Genomic DNA, 18,213 nt, shown 5'->3' with positions numbered 1-18,213 from the left:
TATGCATGCTGAGAAACTGGGCTCTCAAATCAACCAAGTTCAGAGTATTTGCTCACAATGGAACACTGTCTCATGGTAACTGCCTTGCTCTAGAACTGGAGAGCAGGGAATGTGCCTGTCAGTGCACCAGATCTATTTTCCTTGCAGGGACACAAGTCTGTGGCCTATGCAGACACAGCCCGAAAACTCTCCCTTCTGCCCTCTGCTGGGCCACCTTCAGAAGCTTGTTTCAACTCAAAGAAGAAATAACCACAATTTAGGTTTTTAAATATCTTTTGTAGATTATCTTATTTACATTGATACAGAATCACTTTACATTCTCAAATCAGATACTAATAAATGCTTTACTTTTGTAAATTATAAAGGGAAAGAAATGAACTACTGAGAACATGTTCTTCATCAGCCTGCCTTATGCTAGCTCCAGGACCTTAGAACACATGGAAATCACAGCATGTTACCAGCAAAGGTTGGGGACAGGTTTCCTGTGCATGGTGGAGAGCCTTCACGAATTACACTGTGCTTTCTCCCCTTGAACATTTACAGAAGAAAAGACAATGATTGTTATCACTGAGTAATTTAAATACACTTTGGAAAAATAAAGGTCAGCAGAAGTGGGGAGAAGCAAGCCCTAGCTGGCAAAGCTCTGGGTCCCCATGGAGGAAGTAGTCTGTCCCAAATGGCCATGGTAGCGTCAGCCAAGCAGAAAGACAAGAGCCCCACCACATCTGGTTAGAACAACCTAACTCAGCAGTTGGGCAAATAGTCATCTGAGGTGAAGTAGAAGGAAAGCCTGTGTTCCAGAAGTATTCCTCCCAGAGACCCAGCACCCACTTTCTAGCTGCTTGGTACCTTCAGTAATCAAAAACAAACTCCAAGAGGGGTGACTGATACCTCAGCAGAACCTGCTGGTGCTGATCAGGTGTATAGTCCCTCACTCGTGGAGAAGACCACCTGCCAGGAAGGATATATTCCAGAACCTCCAGGTTTGCTGAGAAGAAAATCACTTCACAACGTTTGCAGCTTAAGGCTTCATTTTAAGCTGTAAGCATGGCCTTTAATTCTTTAGGATCTCCACCACATTAGATTCCAAATTACTTTTAGTTCTGCAAGAATAGTCCAAGTGTCGAATGCCTGAGCCAGAAGCAAGTTACCTACCAGTGGACAGGAAATTTCCACTAGCCCCAGAGGGCTATATGTCATTGCCTAGGGGCTGTCCACCATGACCTTCTGTGTAGAGAGGTGTCTTCACATAGATTTGCTGTTGCTGGGCGGTCCAAAGTGTTCTGTAGACAGGCGCTTGGTACTGCTGTTCCAGGATCCTCCCGTGTCTGAGGCCCTGGCTATGAAGAGGAGCTGCTACTCCTGCTCTAGTTTCCAGTCGACCGTTTTCCTGAGCCAAAGGGACAAACAGTTATATTCCACATCTCTCTTTTTTTTTTTTTTTTTTTGGTCTTTTTGAGACAGGGTCTTCCTGTAGCCCCAGCTGTCCTGGAACTCAGTGTGTAAAAGTAGACCAGGCTGGCCTTGAACTCACAGAGATCCGCCTGCCTCTGCCTCCCGAGTGCTGGGACTAAAAGTGTGCGCCACCACACCCGGCTCATTCCACATCTTAAAAGAACGCATCCCTGGGGCTGGAAAGATAGCTCAGTAGTTAAGAGCACAGGTGTTCTTGCAGAAGACCTGGGTTCAAAACCCAGCAACAACATGGTGGCTAACAACTGTCTGTAACTTCAGGTCCAGAGGTCCAACACCCACTTCTGTCCTCCGTGGGCACCGCACACAACAGGGGTGCACTTACATGCAGGCAATACACTCATACACATAAAATAAAATCAAAAAACAATTTTTTAAAAAAGAACACATCCCTGTGAGAGCTCTATTAATTCCTGAAAAATGACTGTTCTTGAAGGGTTAAAAGCCCCAGGACCCAGATGTGCACAGTGTGTCTCCAGACAAGGCCAGCAAGATCTACCTCTTGACAGCCCTGAAGGTTGCATAAAACCATGCGGCCTTGGCAGGACAGACTGCTAAAAAGCAGATGGGAGATGGAGGAGATCTGAGTTCTAGGCTTGGTTCCGCCACAGTTTGCCCTCTGTAATTTAGGGAAAGCTGGTCCCATCACCATGGAACAGAGAGCCCCTGGGAATTGACATAAGGGATCAGTGAGGCAGCTCCAAATTCAACCTCTTCAGGAAGGAGTTCACATTTAGTTCAAACTGAAGAGACTGATCACTGCGGCCTGCTCAGCTCTCTGCTGGCTGTATACCACATGCTCTACTCCCAAGGGCTGAGAGTATCACATTTATCACATCTTTGGCTGACGCCTCTCCCAACTCCTGGGTTGGGAAGAATGGGGTCCACTGTTGGTTAAGGTAACCAAAAAAGAGATTAGTTCACAGAGGGTAACAGGGAAGAAACCTCATGGTTGTCCTACCTCGGCAAGGATATCAGGAAGTAAACATTTTCTTAAGTTTGGAAAGGAATCCCTCATTGTCCTCCCCAGCCTCTCGCCTATCCTTGCTTCCTGCGGAGCTATCCATGGTCCTGCCACCTGAGCACAAACAGCAGAAAGAACGGAAGTCAAGGGTACACACCTCCAGGTATCACATGCCAGCCCCACCTACCCATGTCTGGCCACCCAGGGGCTGGCACTCAAGAAGCAGCCAACGGCCACTCCATGAACACAGGGCCACTCTCGGGCTGGCAACTACTGCCTCAGGTGTTAGACTGAAGCAAATGGGACACTCAGAGCCTCAGGGCATCCCAATTCCTCTGAAGCCAGAGACCCATAGAGAGGAAATAAGAAACAGAGAAGGGCAGTGCCCAGCTGTCTGCAATCTGAACAAGAATGACAAAGGTGGCACAAAATGCCAGAAGTCTTAAGGGCAAGTCACACAGCTTACACACATTAGCTCATTATCATAGGGTAACTCTGCCAGTATACTTTACAGACCTAAGAAGCAACGTCACACAGGTCAGGTGGGCTATTCAGGGTCCTTGAGCTAGCCAGCAGGAAGCAGAACTGAGCTCAAACCCAAGCACCTGATTCCACGGCCCAGACTCTTAACCAACTTTACCTAGCCAGAAAAGAAATAATGTTCCCACTCCAAGAAAAGATCCAATTTCTAGACCTACCGCCACACTTCACACTATGTTGTATACATTAACATGCTCAAGATACCCCATGAGGAAGTGACTCCCATACAGGATCCTCTGCTGTGTACCTTGTCTGATCTATCACAATGCCAGTGGGCTGTCTAATTGCTCCAGAAAATATGCAGTTGCACTGCTGGTTTTTAGAGGCTAGACCAAGGCTACCTAAGGAACTTTGCTGCACTAAAGATTTGCCAACCTTGGGCTAAAGATGGCTCAGTGGTTAAGAGCACACACTGTTCTTTCAGAGGACCAGAGTTCCATTCCCAGAACCTACAGCACCAACATCAGGTGGCTCACAACTATTTAACTCCAGCTCCAAGGGGATTCAGCACTCTGGCCTCCATGGACACCCACATGCACATCACATACTCATATCTATATACATAAAAATAAATCTTTGAGGGGCCAAAGAGATGGCTCAGTGGTTAAGAGCACCGGCTGCTCTTTCAGAGCACCTGGATTTGGTTCCCAGCAGCCACATGGTGACTAACAACCATCTGTAACCCCATGCCTTTAGTCCCACCACTCAGGGGATTTGACACCTTCTTCTGGCCTCAGCAGGCATTACACAACACAGATGCACTTAACGTATATTCAGGCAAAACAATGATACACATAAAAATAAAAATAATTATTTTTCTTTGGTCTTTTTGAAACTAGCCCATATTTTTTTTTTTTTTTTTTTTTTTTTGAGACAGGGTCTCCCTGTAGCCCCAGCTGGCCTAGAACTACCTATGTAGACCAGGCTGCCCTTGAGCTCACAGAGATCTGCCCATCTCTGCCTCCCAAGCACTGAGACTAAAGGTGTGCACCACTATACCCAGCTAAAATAAATAATTTTTAAAAATAATTCTAAAAAAAAAAATCTTAAGAAAAGCAAAAAAAGACAAGGTATTGGTGCAAAAAGCCTTTAAACCCAGCACTGGGGAGGCAGAGGCAAACAGATCTCTGAGAGTTTGAGGTCAGCCTGGTCTACACAGAGAGTTCCAGGCCAGCCATAGCTATGTAGTAAGACTCTGTCTCAAAAAAAAAAAAATCAATAAAATAGATAAATAAATAAATAACAGCATTCCCAACCTGGAGGGGTAGAGGGCAAATACTTGTAACATCATTTTGTCTTAGCTTTTCTTTCTTTGTGGCAGTCTCATATAGTCCAACCTGGCCTTGGATTCACTCTGCCACCCAGGCTAAGCTGGCCTTCAACTACTGATCCTCTAACATCCCAAATACTAGGATCAGAGCCACCATGCCTTGTTTGCATCAACATTTTGACTTTTTTTTTTTTTTTTTTTTTTTTACATTTTCTTATTGTGTGTATGTATGTGCTCAAACAGGCAGGTGTATCCCACAACTGTGACAGCTTCAAGAGCCTTTGACTGCTGAACCATCTTGCCAGCTCTGCAAGGCATATTTTTAAAGTGCTGAAACACATGCCTTGTAAAGTATACGACCACTGGGTGTGGTGGCTATACATGCAGGCAAAGCACTCATACACACAAAATAAAAGCAAACAAATTTAAACTGGCCATGGTGGTGCACACCTTTAATCCCAGAGTACTGAGATTACAAGTTGTATGGAATCATGCCCAATTAAACTTAGGATTCATTTTGTTTGTTTGAAAATATTGTACATTCATTTATTTGTTTGGGAGGGCACACATCATGGTGCACCTCCTGAGTGCTAGGACTAAAGGCATGCACCACCATGCTCTACTTGAATATAATATTTTTTTAAAATATCAGAGGACAGCACTTGGGAGGCAGAGGCAGGTGGATCTCTGTGAGTTCAAGGCCAGCCTGGTCTAGTGAGTTCCAGGCCAGCTAGGGCTACAGGGAGACCCTGTCTCAAAATGATCCCCCCCACAACAAAAAAAAGAGGAAAGAGCTAACAAAGTATCACAATAAACCCTGGTTGAACTAATCATTGGGGCAAGGAACCATAAACATTAATAATGGTTCCAACGATACTCATAAACTGTTCAGTCAAATCTTAAATCATCACAGCAAGGATTTAAAATAAGAAATGGGGCTGGGCCTGATAGCACATAACTATAACCCCAGCACTCCATGGCTGAGCCAAGAGGATTCCAATAATTTCAAAGACAGACCTGGTTATATAGTAAGGCCCAGTTGCAAAAAAAAAAAAAAAAAAAAAAGGAAGGAAGAAAATAATAAGAGGCTGTGAATGTAGCACTGAGTGGGTGGAGCACTTCTCTGGCATGCAAAGGCCAATCTCCACTAATGCTTTTCTAAAATGTCAAAATGCCCATGCCCCAACCTGAGACCAGTTCTGTAGAACTTGAGCTTCCCTGGTCAGTAGGCGAAGATAGTTGTGTGCAAAACAAATCTCCCATATTATGAGAACTGGGGGACATGTAAGTTTCAGGAAGAAGTTAGAGGTGCAAAATGAGAGCTGTATGGAATAACTAGTCCTATTTCTTAGTTCAAAAGACAGAACAAGAGAGCCGGTGTGTTGGAACACATCTGTATCCCAGCTCTCAAAGGACTGAGCACTAGGACCTCAAATCTGAGGATACCAAGAACATCTAAGACAAACAACTATCCAAAGATAGAAAAGAATAAAGTATATGTACCTAACCATTAAAATAAATACCATTCAGTATTGGTCAAACTATATAGATAGGGTTTCTGTCCCCAACAGGAGTTCAACAAAAATTCCATGAAAGGCTGCTAGGACTTCTACTCCCATTCCTGCCTCTGCCTCCAAACCCTCCACTTTGCTGGAAAAGTTCCCCAGCTCTGAACACCTGAGGTACATTACCATATACTAAACCAAGGCCATTCCAGGTCCGAGAACTCCAAGTTCCCACAAAAACAAAGTGATGCAACAAGGTAGAAACATGTGCAGCCTGAACCACCCACTTCCTGAGCACAGTCTGTCCTGACCTGAGCAGGGTCCCAATCAACAGAGGTCTCATCTCCCACAGGAAGGGGAACTGCAGTTGCAGGGACCACTACGAAGCTCCAGTTGGCAGAGAACAAATATCAAATCACTTGTGTTCAATGATACTGTACTCATAGAGCATGACATTTGAGCTACAGCAACAACTTTGTTCAGTGAAGGATGTCAAGACTATCCTGAGTCCTTTGATAGGGTTTTTACACTGCGGTTACCATCGTTTACATTTTGGAATCCTGGTAAAGCTTTTAGAATCCAGAAGATAAGATCTGTCCAATTCATCTCCGCTTTAAGCTGTTACAAGGAGCTCTCATGGAGGGAAGGTGCCCAAGGTCACAAGGCAAGTAGCAGAACCAAGGCTAGAACTCAGAACAACAGCTCTGAGATACAGAGCTGACGGGGCAAGGTGATCCAGTGCTTTTCTTAGTACATGAACCCATGCAGTGAAAGAGAGATGCTTCATCGGGGCCATAGCTCCACTCCCACAGCTCCCCTCTTGAAGATTCAATGGAAATCGAATATACCACTCTGAACTGTCAACCCTTCAGGGACTCAGAGGCTCCTCATGCTTCCATGTCCCTCAGGGCCCTTACCAGTGCTTGTATGAGTGACACCGTTCACTGTCCCCTCCACGTCAGTCTCATCCTCGGCGTAGCTCAGGATCAGACTCTGCTGCCGACTGGTTAACCTCCTGTGGACCAAGCAGGGTTAGTGGCCAAGTACTTTCTCCAGGCAGCTCTTAGAAGGACATAACACAGGCACGTCCCTAACTCAGGAGGGAGTACACACTGAACCAGTAATAATGACTGGGGTCGCACCCCAAAGCTTTAATAAAACCCTGAGTTGTTTAAAGAACTATCACTGCTGTTATGCTAGATATAGTTACAGGAGGTGAAGGGTTGGAGGGGGGCGGTTACAAGTGTGTGTATGAAGGAGCAGTTAAAAAACTAATCTCAGCCAGCATGGTGGTGCACACCTTTAATTCCAGCACTCAGGAGGCAGAGGCAGGCAGATCTCTATGAGTTCAAGTCCAGCCTGGTCTACAAAGTAAGTTCAGGCCAGCTGGGGCTACTGGGAGACTCTGTCTCAAAAAGACCAAAAAAAGGAAAAAAAAAAAAAGAAACTCATCTTACAAAAAGGACAAGAGCTAGAAATGACCTCCCAAGAGAAGTTGGGTACGCCCCACACTGGGTGCCACAACACTCTGTCCAGAACACAGCAAGAACTGAGCATCTCCTATGTGTTACTCAGTGAGGTCAACCTGTTATATCTACTTCACAAATGGGAAATGTGTCCTGACATCAATGGGAAAAGACCTGTTCAAGTCAAGAGCTCAGGAAGCAGCTAAACTGCCGGATGCTGGGCCTGGTAGATGCCTGCTTAGTGCATCAGTGTATATAGGGTCTCTCAGTCCTGGTCATGGCCTGAGCAAGCACTTACTTTGGAACTCTGATCTTGATGTGAATGTAGTGGTCACCATAACCATAGCTATTAATCCGAGGGATACCTTTCCCACTGAAGCGCATCTTCTGGTCTGTCTGAATCCCAGCAGGTATCTATAAAGAAAAGAATGGCTGATGTTCCCTGGTTGCCACTGTCCAAAAGTAAACTACACAGAGACAATCCTGAAAAGAATCCTTAAAGAAGGACCTGCACCTGGGTTTATGGAACAAACTTTCCAGGCAGGAATTATGGGGCAGTGAGCCTAGGAAACAGGAGTGAGGGGTGAAGCAAAAGACCTAGGGAACGAAAAGAGTTGGAAGAAAATGGGAGACTGAGGTTGTTCTATTGCCCTCAATGGACTGGACACCAAGTGCCCTGGAGAAGCAGAAATGGCCTTCAATGGATGTAGGAGTATTTGCTCACAGTGCCCACCTCCGTGGTCAGAGGTATGCCCAATGTCTATATGCCCAGAGGCTGGAGAAGCCCTGAGGCAAACACAGTAATACAAGGGTGGATATAGTAAGCTGTCCACTACAGCTGCAACTAAAACCAGAGGTGGCCAAGGGAAAGAGACACAGGACCTTCAGCACCTGCTCTCCTAGACAGACCCTGGGTGGGAACATGAGCAAAGAGTACCTACTGCAGTGACTCTCTGCATCACTCACGCACTCAGTTCCTAGGACTGTGATCAGTGGAGGGAAGATGCAGGCCAGGAACTACTCTCCATGGTAATCATACAGCAAGGCCTGAAGCTGTGATTATTACTCAAGGAACAGTCTAAAGCTCTTAGTGGAACCTGTACCAATGCCTCTTCTCCCCTTAGAATCCCCAATAAGCTGGACACTCACAGGTTTTAGGGCTGTATCAGTTATTTCCCATTTCAGAAAAAAAGCATTAACCACGGATAGGAGCACATGAATGGAAATCCCAGCACTTAGGAAGCGGAGGCAATTGGATTACAAGTTTAAGACTAGCCCAGGGTATATAAGCATCCTCAAAAATGAAGGAAGAGAAGGAAGAAAAGGAAGGGAGGGAAGGGAGAGAAGGGAGGAAAGGAAGGAAGGAAGAAAAGGAAGGAAGGGAAGAAAGAAAAGGATAGGAAGGAAGGGAAACAAAGAAGGAAAGAAAAGATAGATCAACAAAATGTTGGGTTGCAAAGACGGTTGTCCTCATGGCCTCTTACCACCACATTAATTGTCTCATACAGGCCCTGGGCTCTGGCTGTTCCCCCAAGAATAGCCTGAGCTATTGAAATAAAGAGATCGGAATGGATGTCTGCACCGTCCCTCCGGAACACAGGGCTTTTCTGTACCTAAGGTCAAACAGAAGACAAGTGTGATCACCAGTGAAGTCTTGCCTGAGGCTGGGCATTAGATGCCTGAGCATGGGGCCTGAACCACTTTAGCTTCCTTTGTGTTTAAAGAGCTTGGAGATTTTTTCTTTTTTTTAGAAAACCTGTATCTCAACAATGGGAGGCAGCACCCCAGGGCTCTGGAGGGGCACAGCGTCTATGTTTACATATCCCACAGTGGAGTATGTGTAGACCGCCTCAGTCTCCATCACAACCTTTCAATTGTGAAAGGAAGTAAGAATTTAATTTGGCTGAAAAAAATTTTTTTTCCAGGGGCTGGAGACATGCCTCAGTGGTTAAGAACACTGGTTGGCCAGGCATGATAGCACACGCCTTTAGTCCTAGCACTCAGGAGGCAGAGGAGGATCTCTGTGAGTTCAAGTCCAGCCCGGTCTATATAGTGAGTTCCAGGCCAAATGGGACTACAAGAGGACTCTCTCAAAGCACCCCCACACCCCCAAAAAAGAAAAAAAAACACTGGTTATTCTTACAGAAGACCCAGGTTTGAATCCCAGCACCCACATGGCAGCTAACAACTGTCCGTAGCTCCAGTCCCAAGAGATCTGACAGCCTCTTCTGACAGGTACTGCACAACACGGGTGCACGTATCTATATGCAGGCAATACATGCATACACATAAAAATAATAATTTTTTTTTTCCCAGCTGGGCATGGTGTCACATGCCTTTAATCCTAGCACTTGTGAGGCAGAGGCAGGCGGATCTTTGTGAGTCTGAGGCCAGCCTGGTCTACGTAGTGAGTTCAGGTTAGCTGGGTCTACAGGGAGACCCTCTCTCAAAGAGACCAAAAAAAATTTTTTTTTCCCCAAGTCTTACCTTATTAGAAAGGTTGTAAAACACATCTACAAAGGTAAAAATGATTTATCAGGGGTTAAAGAAATGACTCAGTCATATAGTGCCTGCCATGCAGAGGACCTGAGTTCAGACCCCCCAACGCTCATGTGAAAGCTAGGTGTGAATGAGTGCTTCAGAAGCAGAGGCAGAGAGGTACGTGGATCTCTGTGAAGTAGAGGTCAGTTTGCTCTACATATAAGTTCCAGGACAGCTGGGGCTACAGGGGAAATCCTGTCTCAAAAAACTTAAAAAGCCAGGTACAGCAGTATACATCTGTAACCTCAGCCAGTGCTGAAAAGAAAAGAGAGAGAGAGAGAGAGAGAGAGAGAGAGAGAGAAAGAATGTGTGTTGTATATAAACAGGTAGCTATCTGGATCTCATTGGTCACACAGCCTAGTCAAATCAATGAGCTCCAGGCTGAGAAAAACGCAATCTCCAAAAACACAGTGGGAAACAATGAAGAAAAACATTCAATTTGGATCTCTAGCCTTCACACACATATGTGTGCACGCACACATTCATGAACACATAATTTTTTAAAATATTTATTATTTTTATTTTATATGTATGAGTGTATTGCTTGCATATGAATGCACTGTGTCGTGCAATGCTGTGGAGGTCAGAAGAGGGCTTCAGATTCCCCTGGAACTGGAGTTAAGGACGGTTCATAGCCACCATGTGGGTGCTGGAACTCGAACCCTGCAAGAGCAATCAGTGCTCTTAACTGCTGAGCCATCTCTCCAGCCCCAACATATAAATTTTTTTTCAGATGGTCATTTAATAAAGCTGCCTCCAGGAGAGACTGGCAGCACCAGAATTTATTTGACTTACAAATACTATTTTTCATATCTCAAAAAATTCTCTGCCCTTAATTTCTTCTGTTCTTTTTTCCTCTATTATTAGATGGGAAGCACAGCTAAATTCTCTACCTGATTCAAATTTGAAATATCTCACATATAAAAAAAGGCAAAGAAGCCTGGCATGGTGGGGAATGCCTTTAATCCCAGCACTCGGAAGGCAGAGGCAGAGGCAGGCAGATCTCTGTGAGCTCAAGGCCAGCCTGGTCTACATAGTGAGTTCCAGGACAGCTGGGGCTACAGGGATACTCTGTCTCAAAAAGACCAAAAAAAAAAAAAAAAAAAACCAAAGTAAATAAATATAGTAAATACAGTGCATCCACAACCAAACTCACAGAATTACAACATTACAAATGTGCTAGGCCTGGTGGCACATACCTGTAATCCCAGCAATCAAGAGGCTAAGGCTAAGGCAGGAAAACCATGAATTCAATGCCAGTCTGAGCAAGGCGTTGAGATTCTGTCTCAAAAAGATAGGAAGAAGCCAGGCATGGTGACACACACCATTAATCCCAGCAACGGGGAGGCAGAGGCTGGCAGATCTCTGTGAGATCGAGGCTGGCCTAGTCTACATACTGAATTCCAGGTCAGTTGGAGCTATAGGGAAAACAGTTCAAAAAGACCAAAAAAAGATAGCAGATTGTCATCAATGTCACAGTGCCTTGTTATCATAAACAAGGTTGTCACCAGGCATGGTGGCACGCATCTTTAATCCCAGCACTTGGGAGGCAGAAGCAGGCAGGTCTCTGTGAGTCTGAGGCCTTCCTGGTCTCACAATGAGTTCTAAGTCAGCCAGAGCTACATAGTGAGACCCTGTCTCAAATAAACAAATAAACAGTGATGTCATATACACCTTGGTCCCTAACACAATCTAAACTTACAAGAGATTTTCTCAGGTATATATCTAGGAGTGTAAGTAGTGGTAGAAGGAAACTTTAATGTTTCCGTATCAGAGAAAACCATTTTGGGGCTGAGGATGTGAACACTTGCCTAGCATGTAGGAGGCCCTGGAGTCAATTCCTGGCATTGATAAATAAAAAGATTAAATAAAACTATACCATTGGAATGTGCTTTTCCTATCAATAATTTATACATGAGTAATAACACACACGCAAATGTTCTAGGTTTTGTGTCCTGTATTTCTAATTTGACAACATTGTGAAGAAGTTTTATTTTTTTCACCCCAGGCATGAAATCTCAATGAAAAGTTAATAACCATGACAAGGTGGTCTTCCTTACACTTGGAACAGCTACCACTTGTGCCCATGAACCTACTTGACTCCTCTGAGCAGTCTTAGCTGTACCTGCTACAAGAGAGCAAGGAGAGAAGCTGACAGGCAAACACCTACCCTGAATGTGACAAAAATTTCTCGTTTTCCTACAGGCATCCTCACAGTTTGGCCATCTTCAACTCCTAGGAAAACAAAAGTTCCAAAGAGGTGTTATGGTAGGAGCCTCCCACAGGACTCCCTGCCCAGAAAACCCACTTGACAAAGTTTCTTATTTTATTTTGGAGATGGGATCTCACCACGTAGCCCAGGCTGACCTTCAACTTGTGCTTCTCCTACCTCAGCCTCCCATTCCTGTGATTAACAGGTGTGTACCACCATAACTAGCTTCTCTTTCTTGTTAATGTCATCCTCACCGAATAAAGACAAGAGGGGACAGAGGAAAGGAAACCTTGGGATAGGAGCTGCAACCTCTTGGCAGGAGCAAGGTGGACACATTAGAAAGATGACTGGTACAAAGAAAGATTCTAGGAGATTCTAGTTCCTTCTCCGACCTGGGCCTTAAGTCTAGCTCTGCCAGCATCCAAACAGAGCACAGCAGCCTTGGCCCATCTTCTGAGGAGAGGCCCACCTGCGGGCACAGGGATCATCACTCGCTTCTTCTGCTTGGCTTGCCCTGCTCCTCTACAGACCACACAAGGAGTTGTGAAGATAGAGCCTCGGCCCCCACATCTCCGACAAGTGGAACGCATCACAAAAGGGCCTGTATTGATGGTTTCCTGAAGAAAAGCAGAAAAATGCTAAGAATGAACACATTCTGATATATTAGAAAAAGATCTTACTAATGGCTTATATCCAGGTGATGTGGCACGTTATCTATAATTCCAGCATCTGGGAGGTAGAGACAGGAAATCAGGAGTTCAAGGCCTGCCTCAGCTACATAGTGAGTTTGAGGCCAGTCTGGGTTACATGAGTTCCAGGCCAGCCAGGGCTACAAAGTGAGACCTCGGCTCAAAAATCAAACAAAAAAAAAGAGGAGCAAGATAAGGTCAATATACATTACATATATGAACGAACTTTTCAAAGTATTATTTTCTTAATGAGGAAAGGGTAAAAAAGAAGGGAGGAAGGGAGGAAGAATGAATGGATTTGTTTTTGTTTACATGTGCCCTAAAACTCACTGCCTAAGAAAACAGTACAAGGGTTCATACCACTCATCTGAACAATTTCTTTTTTTTTGCTGGGGGAAGGTCTCATATGGATCTGGGTGGTGGACTCAAACTATGTAGCCAAGGATAACTTTGGAAACATCTGATTTACCTGATGCCACCTAACAAGTGCTGGGGTACAGATGTATACCACATCCAGCTCTAAAGTAAACAAATTTCTTTTTTCTTTTTTTTTTTAAAACTTTGTTTTTTCCCAGGGGGTAAGGGTGGCATGGGGATGGGACCAGCCCTACTCAGCCCCTCTAAAGTAAAAAAGTTTAAAGGAACTTACAATGTGATCTGCTTCTACCCTCTGTCGGGCTGTGTCTGTCTGTCTGTCTGTCTGTGAGCACATATACACTGGGGACTGAAATCAGAGCCTCAGGTTGAAAGTCAGCCTGGGCTATATAATGATTCCAAGGCCAGCCTGAATTAGAGTGAAACCCCAAAACCCCGTCTCAAACAAATAAACACAAAATATATTCAGGGCTTTGAGCATTCTAAGAACATTTTCTACCACTGAGATACACACCCAGCCACAATAATTCTAAATATGGAATACCTATATGTAAGAATCGTTTCTGCCTGGTAGAGATTATTAACTCCAAACGTGTTACTATTTTAGTATGCCATACAATTGAACAAATGAGCAAATATATTAAGGATAATCAGAGAAAGATTTCTTTCTATTAAAAAGTATTATGGAGGCCAGGGATGGTGGCGCACGCCTTTAATCTCAGCACTTCGGAGGCAGAGGCAGGCAGATCTTTGTGAGTTCGAGGCCAGCCTGGTCCACATAGTGAGTTCCAGGACAGCTGGGGCTACAAGGAGACCCTGTCTCAAAAAAGACAAATAAATAAATGCTGGGATTAAAGGCAGTCACCACCGGGCCCGGCCATTTCTATTTTTTTTATATAAAATGGGCCAACCAGGCATGGTTGTGCACACCTTTAGTCCCAGTACTCAGGAGGCAGAGACAGGCAGATCTCTGTGAATTCAAGATCAGCCTGGTCTACACAGCAAGTACCAGGCCAACTTGGGGCTACAGGGCAACCCTGTCTCCAAAAAAAAAAAAAAATTATGGGCTAGTGAGATGGTTCAGCAGATAAAGGCACCTGGCCACCATGCTAAGTGACCTGAGTTCAATCCCTAAGTCCCATGTGATAAAAGCGAGAACCAACTCCCACAAATTGTCCTCTAACCTCCACATAGAGGTCATGGAAGTCATGGCACACATGTACCCAAACACATACACAGAATAAATGTAATAATAAAAAATAACCAGGCATTGTGATACATGTAGCTATGACAAAGCACTCAGAAGGTTGAGGCTAGAGGATTGCTATAAATTCAAAGACAGCCTGAGCTAAAGATTGAGACCCTGTCCCCACCCCAATCTTCCCCTTAAACAGTCAGCGTGGAATCCTAGCACTTGAAAGGTAGAGGCAGGAGGATCAGGGGTTCAAGGTCATCCTCAGATACATATTTAGCTTGAGGCCAGCCTAATGTAGTAGTTAGCATACCAGTCAAGCCCTAGGAATATCTAAATATCTATTGGAGCACAGAGAAAACCAATGGTTGGAACAACCTGGATAGGTAGGAGAGAGGGGGAGATGTCACCAAGAGTGGGGACTCCAAAGTACCCTTACCATGCCAGAGCCGCTGCAGTAGTGGCAATGCTGCAGTTTGGTTCCAGGCTCATTCCCTTTGCCATCACAGCGCTCACAGGTATCCATGATGTTCACAGTAAACTCCTTGTTGACGCCCTTGGCAGCTTGATTGAATGTCAACTCCATGATATACTAAAGAGTAAAGCATGGCCTTGCAGCATTAGCTTAACCATGATTACAGTGATACTCTACTTCAGAACAGGTGGGCACTGGCCAACACCGGCCAGCACCTGCAACCTCTCCTTAACTATTGAACAGATAAACATGTACAATCTGTCAGGGTTCAGTTTTGTTAGCTGATACTGCTTCTGGGGATTTTCAAATGTACTGTGAAAATTTACACTTCTACAAACTGAAGGCACTCAAAGATAATATTTACATGAAGTACTTACTACAATCTACATCTAGAATGTCTCTGAAAGGTCAAAAGCTTGGTCTTCAACTTAATTGGAAGTAGTGGGACCTTGAAGAGGTGCGGTTCTAGTGGGGGCTTTTAGGTCACTGGTGGTGTGTCCTCAAGGGGGATTTTAGTCTGCAGTCTGTCTTCCTTTTCCTTCATAACCATGGGCAGATGAGCAACTTTGCTTTGCCACACTCCACATCATTATATGCTGCCTTGCCACAGTCCCCAAAACAAGGGGCCCAACACCACCACTGATCAAAAAACCTCTGGAATCATAAGCCAAAATCAATCTTTCCACTTCAGGATTGTTTATTGTAGGCATTTTCTTACAGTAATAGAAAGCAAACTAGCATAAACTCATAAAAATCTTGAATGATCTATAACTTAGATCATGAAACATTTCTCCTCCCTCCTCAATTCTGACAATGTCCCATTAGGACAAAAAAGTAGAAGAGAGACGCCACAGTATCTTCCCATTAGACTGAGCTCTCCTAGAATGACATGGCATGCTCTAGATAAATCACTCAACTATAGTCTTCTTAGATGCTGCCTGATTAAGCAACTTTTAATAATATTAATGTCAAAAGGGATATGCGCATTACTACTTAAAGGATTTTTCAGATGTTGGATTACTTTTGGCCAAATGGCTGTGTCTGAATCATTCCACTGCTTTTCTGAGGAATATAAACTAAAAAAATTCTGCATCACATTTCACTTAAATTTTGATCCTTTAAAATAAGGTACTTGGCTGGGCGTGGTGGCGCACTCCTTTAATCCCAGCACTTGGGAGGTGGAGGTAGAGGCAGGCGGATCTCTCTGAGTTCAAGGCCAGCCTGGTCTACCTAGTGAGTTCCAGGACAGCTGGGACTACAGGGAGACAAAAAATAAAATAAATAAAATTAAAATAAAATAAAATAAAATAAGGTACTTACTTCCTGAGGTTGATCAAACACAGTCTGAAAATCTCCAAAGGAAGATGATGAGAACTCCCCAAAGATCTTCCTGAATAGCTCCTCCGGGTCAACAGAGGGCCCTCCCCTCCAGTAGCTCTGGCCAGAGCTGCTGGCCCCAGGATCAAAGCCGGCAGAGCCATAAGTATCATACTGCTTTCTCTTTACTTCATCGCTCAACACCTTCAATAAAGAAAGAGAGAGCAATCAGGCATTTCTAGGTCTTCTGAGGCCCAGGAACACAGCACCCATGCCAACTAAGAAAGTCACTTTTACTAAATGGTCTCAAGTGTAAAACATTCTACAAAAGCCATTCATGGTTGTGCATGCCTGTAATTCCAGCACTCAGGAGGCTAAGGCAGGAGGAAAAGTTTGAAGACAACCTGGGCTATACAATGAAACCCTACTTCAACAAACAAACAAAATTACATTGACTCTACAACTATAGCTCAGTAGAAAAGCACTTGCCTAGCATGCACAAGGCCTTAGGTTCAATCCTTAGCATGGCAGAAACAGAAAAATGAAAAATATATGTTAGCCTACCAATACACTTTTCACAGTATTATAGTTAACTCTGTCGACTGGACTGAGGGATGCCTCGAAAATTAGGAAAGTATATTTTTTGGTGTCTCTGAGGATGTTCCCAGATAAAACTGGAACACACGGCCAGATGAAGTAGAACAAGCCTGTGATCAAAGCACTTAGGAAGCTAAGACAGGAGGTTCCCAGCCAGCCTGAGCTACATAGCAAGATCATGCCTCCTAAAAAAAAAGCCAAAGACTGGCATGTAGGTTAGTGAGCCAAATAGGGAAGACCAAACTTGAATGTTAGCAGTACTACCCAGCCGGTGGTGGCCCCAGTGGAAAGAAAAGCAGAACAGGAAGCTAGCTCTCTACTGCCAATGATTCTGCAATTGGTCAATGATTCTTTCACAGATATATGTTTTGTCTTAAATACACTGTGTTTTCCCACGCAGTGATGGTCTTCTAATTTTACAATAGCTACTAACCTTAAGATAGCAATACCCTGAGAAGTCAGCAATAAGGACTGAACTAATGGGTCTAACCAAGACTTCCCAAGCTCAGCAATAATATGAATTACGGGCTAGAGATGGCTTAGCAGTTAAGAGCACTGGCTGCTCCTACAGAGGACCCAGGTTCAATTCCCAGCACCCACAATGAGGCTAGTAACCATCCATAACTCCAGTTCCAGGGGATCTGACACCCTCTTCTGACCTCTGTGGGCACTGCATAACACAGGTACACTTACATACGTACAGGCAATACACTCATACACATAAAAATAGTATTAAGTATGAATTACTTGGAGAGCTTTATTCACACCAATGATGAATCCTGTTTTTATTTTGTTTTGTATTGAGAGTTTATGTAGCCTTGGCTGATCTTGAACTGATAGCAATTCTCCTGTTTCAACTTCCTGAGTGCTGGAATTATAGGTGGACCACCATGTGTGGCTGTTCTGTTTTTTGTTTTTTTTTTTTCTTTAATTTTTTGGTCTTTTTAAGACAGGGTCTCCCTGTATGTAGCCCTGGCTGGCCTGGAACTCACTACGTAGCCCAGGCTGGGCCCTGAACTCACAGAGATCCACCTGACTCTGCCTCCCAAGTGCTGGGACTAAAGGAGTGCACTACCACACCCCTCGCCCCTTTCTTCACTAAGGTTCTAAGCTAGTAGACGTAGCATGAGGAGACCTCAGAATTGTTTGTTTTTTGTTTTTCTTGGTCTTTTTAAAAGTCTCCCTGTAGCGCCAGCTGACCAAGAACTCACTATGTAGACCAGGCTGACCTTGAACTCCCAAGAGATCTACCTGCCACTGCCTCCTCAGTTTTGGGTTTAAAGGTGTGCACCATCATGCCCAGCTGTTCTTTTTTTGTCTTTTTGAAGCAGGGTCTCCCTGTAGCCTCAACTGTCCTGGAACTCACTATGTAGACCAGGCTGGTCTTGAACTCACAGAGATCTGCCTGCCTCTGCCTCCCAAGTGCTGGGACTACAGGCGTGCACCACCATGTCCAGCTTCTTTTCATTTTTTTAAGACAGCCTCATTATATGTAGTTCTGACTGAATTGGAACACTTTATGTAGACCAGGCTGGCCTTGAACTCACAGAGATCCATGTGCCATTTTTTTAATTTATTTATTTAATTTAATTTTTTT

At 44.4% G+C, this 18,213-nt stretch overlaps 1 protein-coding gene across 2 annotated transcripts in view; it reads right to left on the bottom strand.

Annotated features, from left to right (window-relative positions):
- Window positions 1–255: 255 nt before the first annotated feature.
- Window positions 256–18,213, bottom strand: part of Dnaja3 (DnaJ heat shock protein family (Hsp40) member A3) — a 29,551-nt gene continuing 11,593 nt past the window's right edge. Inside the window, exons 4-12 of one of the 2 annotated variants that reach the window (XM_008846322.3) lie at window positions 16,023–16,223; window positions 14,667–14,819; window positions 12,441–12,588; window positions 11,930–11,994; window positions 8,703–8,831; window positions 7,517–7,632; window positions 6,670–6,767; window positions 2,435–2,551; window positions 256–1,390 (exon numbers count right to left, since the gene is read on the bottom strand). In XM_008846322.3, coding sequence (XP_008844544.1) covers window positions 2,448–2,551; window positions 6,670–6,767; window positions 7,517–7,632; window positions 8,703–8,831; window positions 11,930–11,994; window positions 12,441–12,588; window positions 14,667–14,819; window positions 16,023–16,223 — 1,014 coding nt within the window. In that variant the 3' untranslated portion in view covers window positions 256–1,390; window positions 2,435–2,447. The remainder of the gene's footprint in view (window positions 1,391–2,434; window positions 2,552–6,669; window positions 6,768–7,516; window positions 7,633–8,702; window positions 8,832–11,929; window positions 11,995–12,440; window positions 12,589–14,666; window positions 14,820–16,022; window positions 16,224–18,213) is intronic. The other variant, XM_008846330.3, reaches the window with a different exon arrangement.

This window comes from Nannospalax galili, unplaced genomic scaffold (genome assembly GCF_000622305.1).
Source record: "Nannospalax galili isolate Female #2095 unplaced genomic scaffold, S.galili_v1.0 scaffold471, whole genome shotgun sequence".
Classification (NCBI taxonomy): Eukaryota; Metazoa; Chordata; class Mammalia; order Rodentia; family Spalacidae; genus Nannospalax; species Nannospalax galili.
The sequence above is the reverse complement of the archived record's forward strand: the minus strand, read 5'-3'. Positions and strand labels throughout refer to the sequence as shown.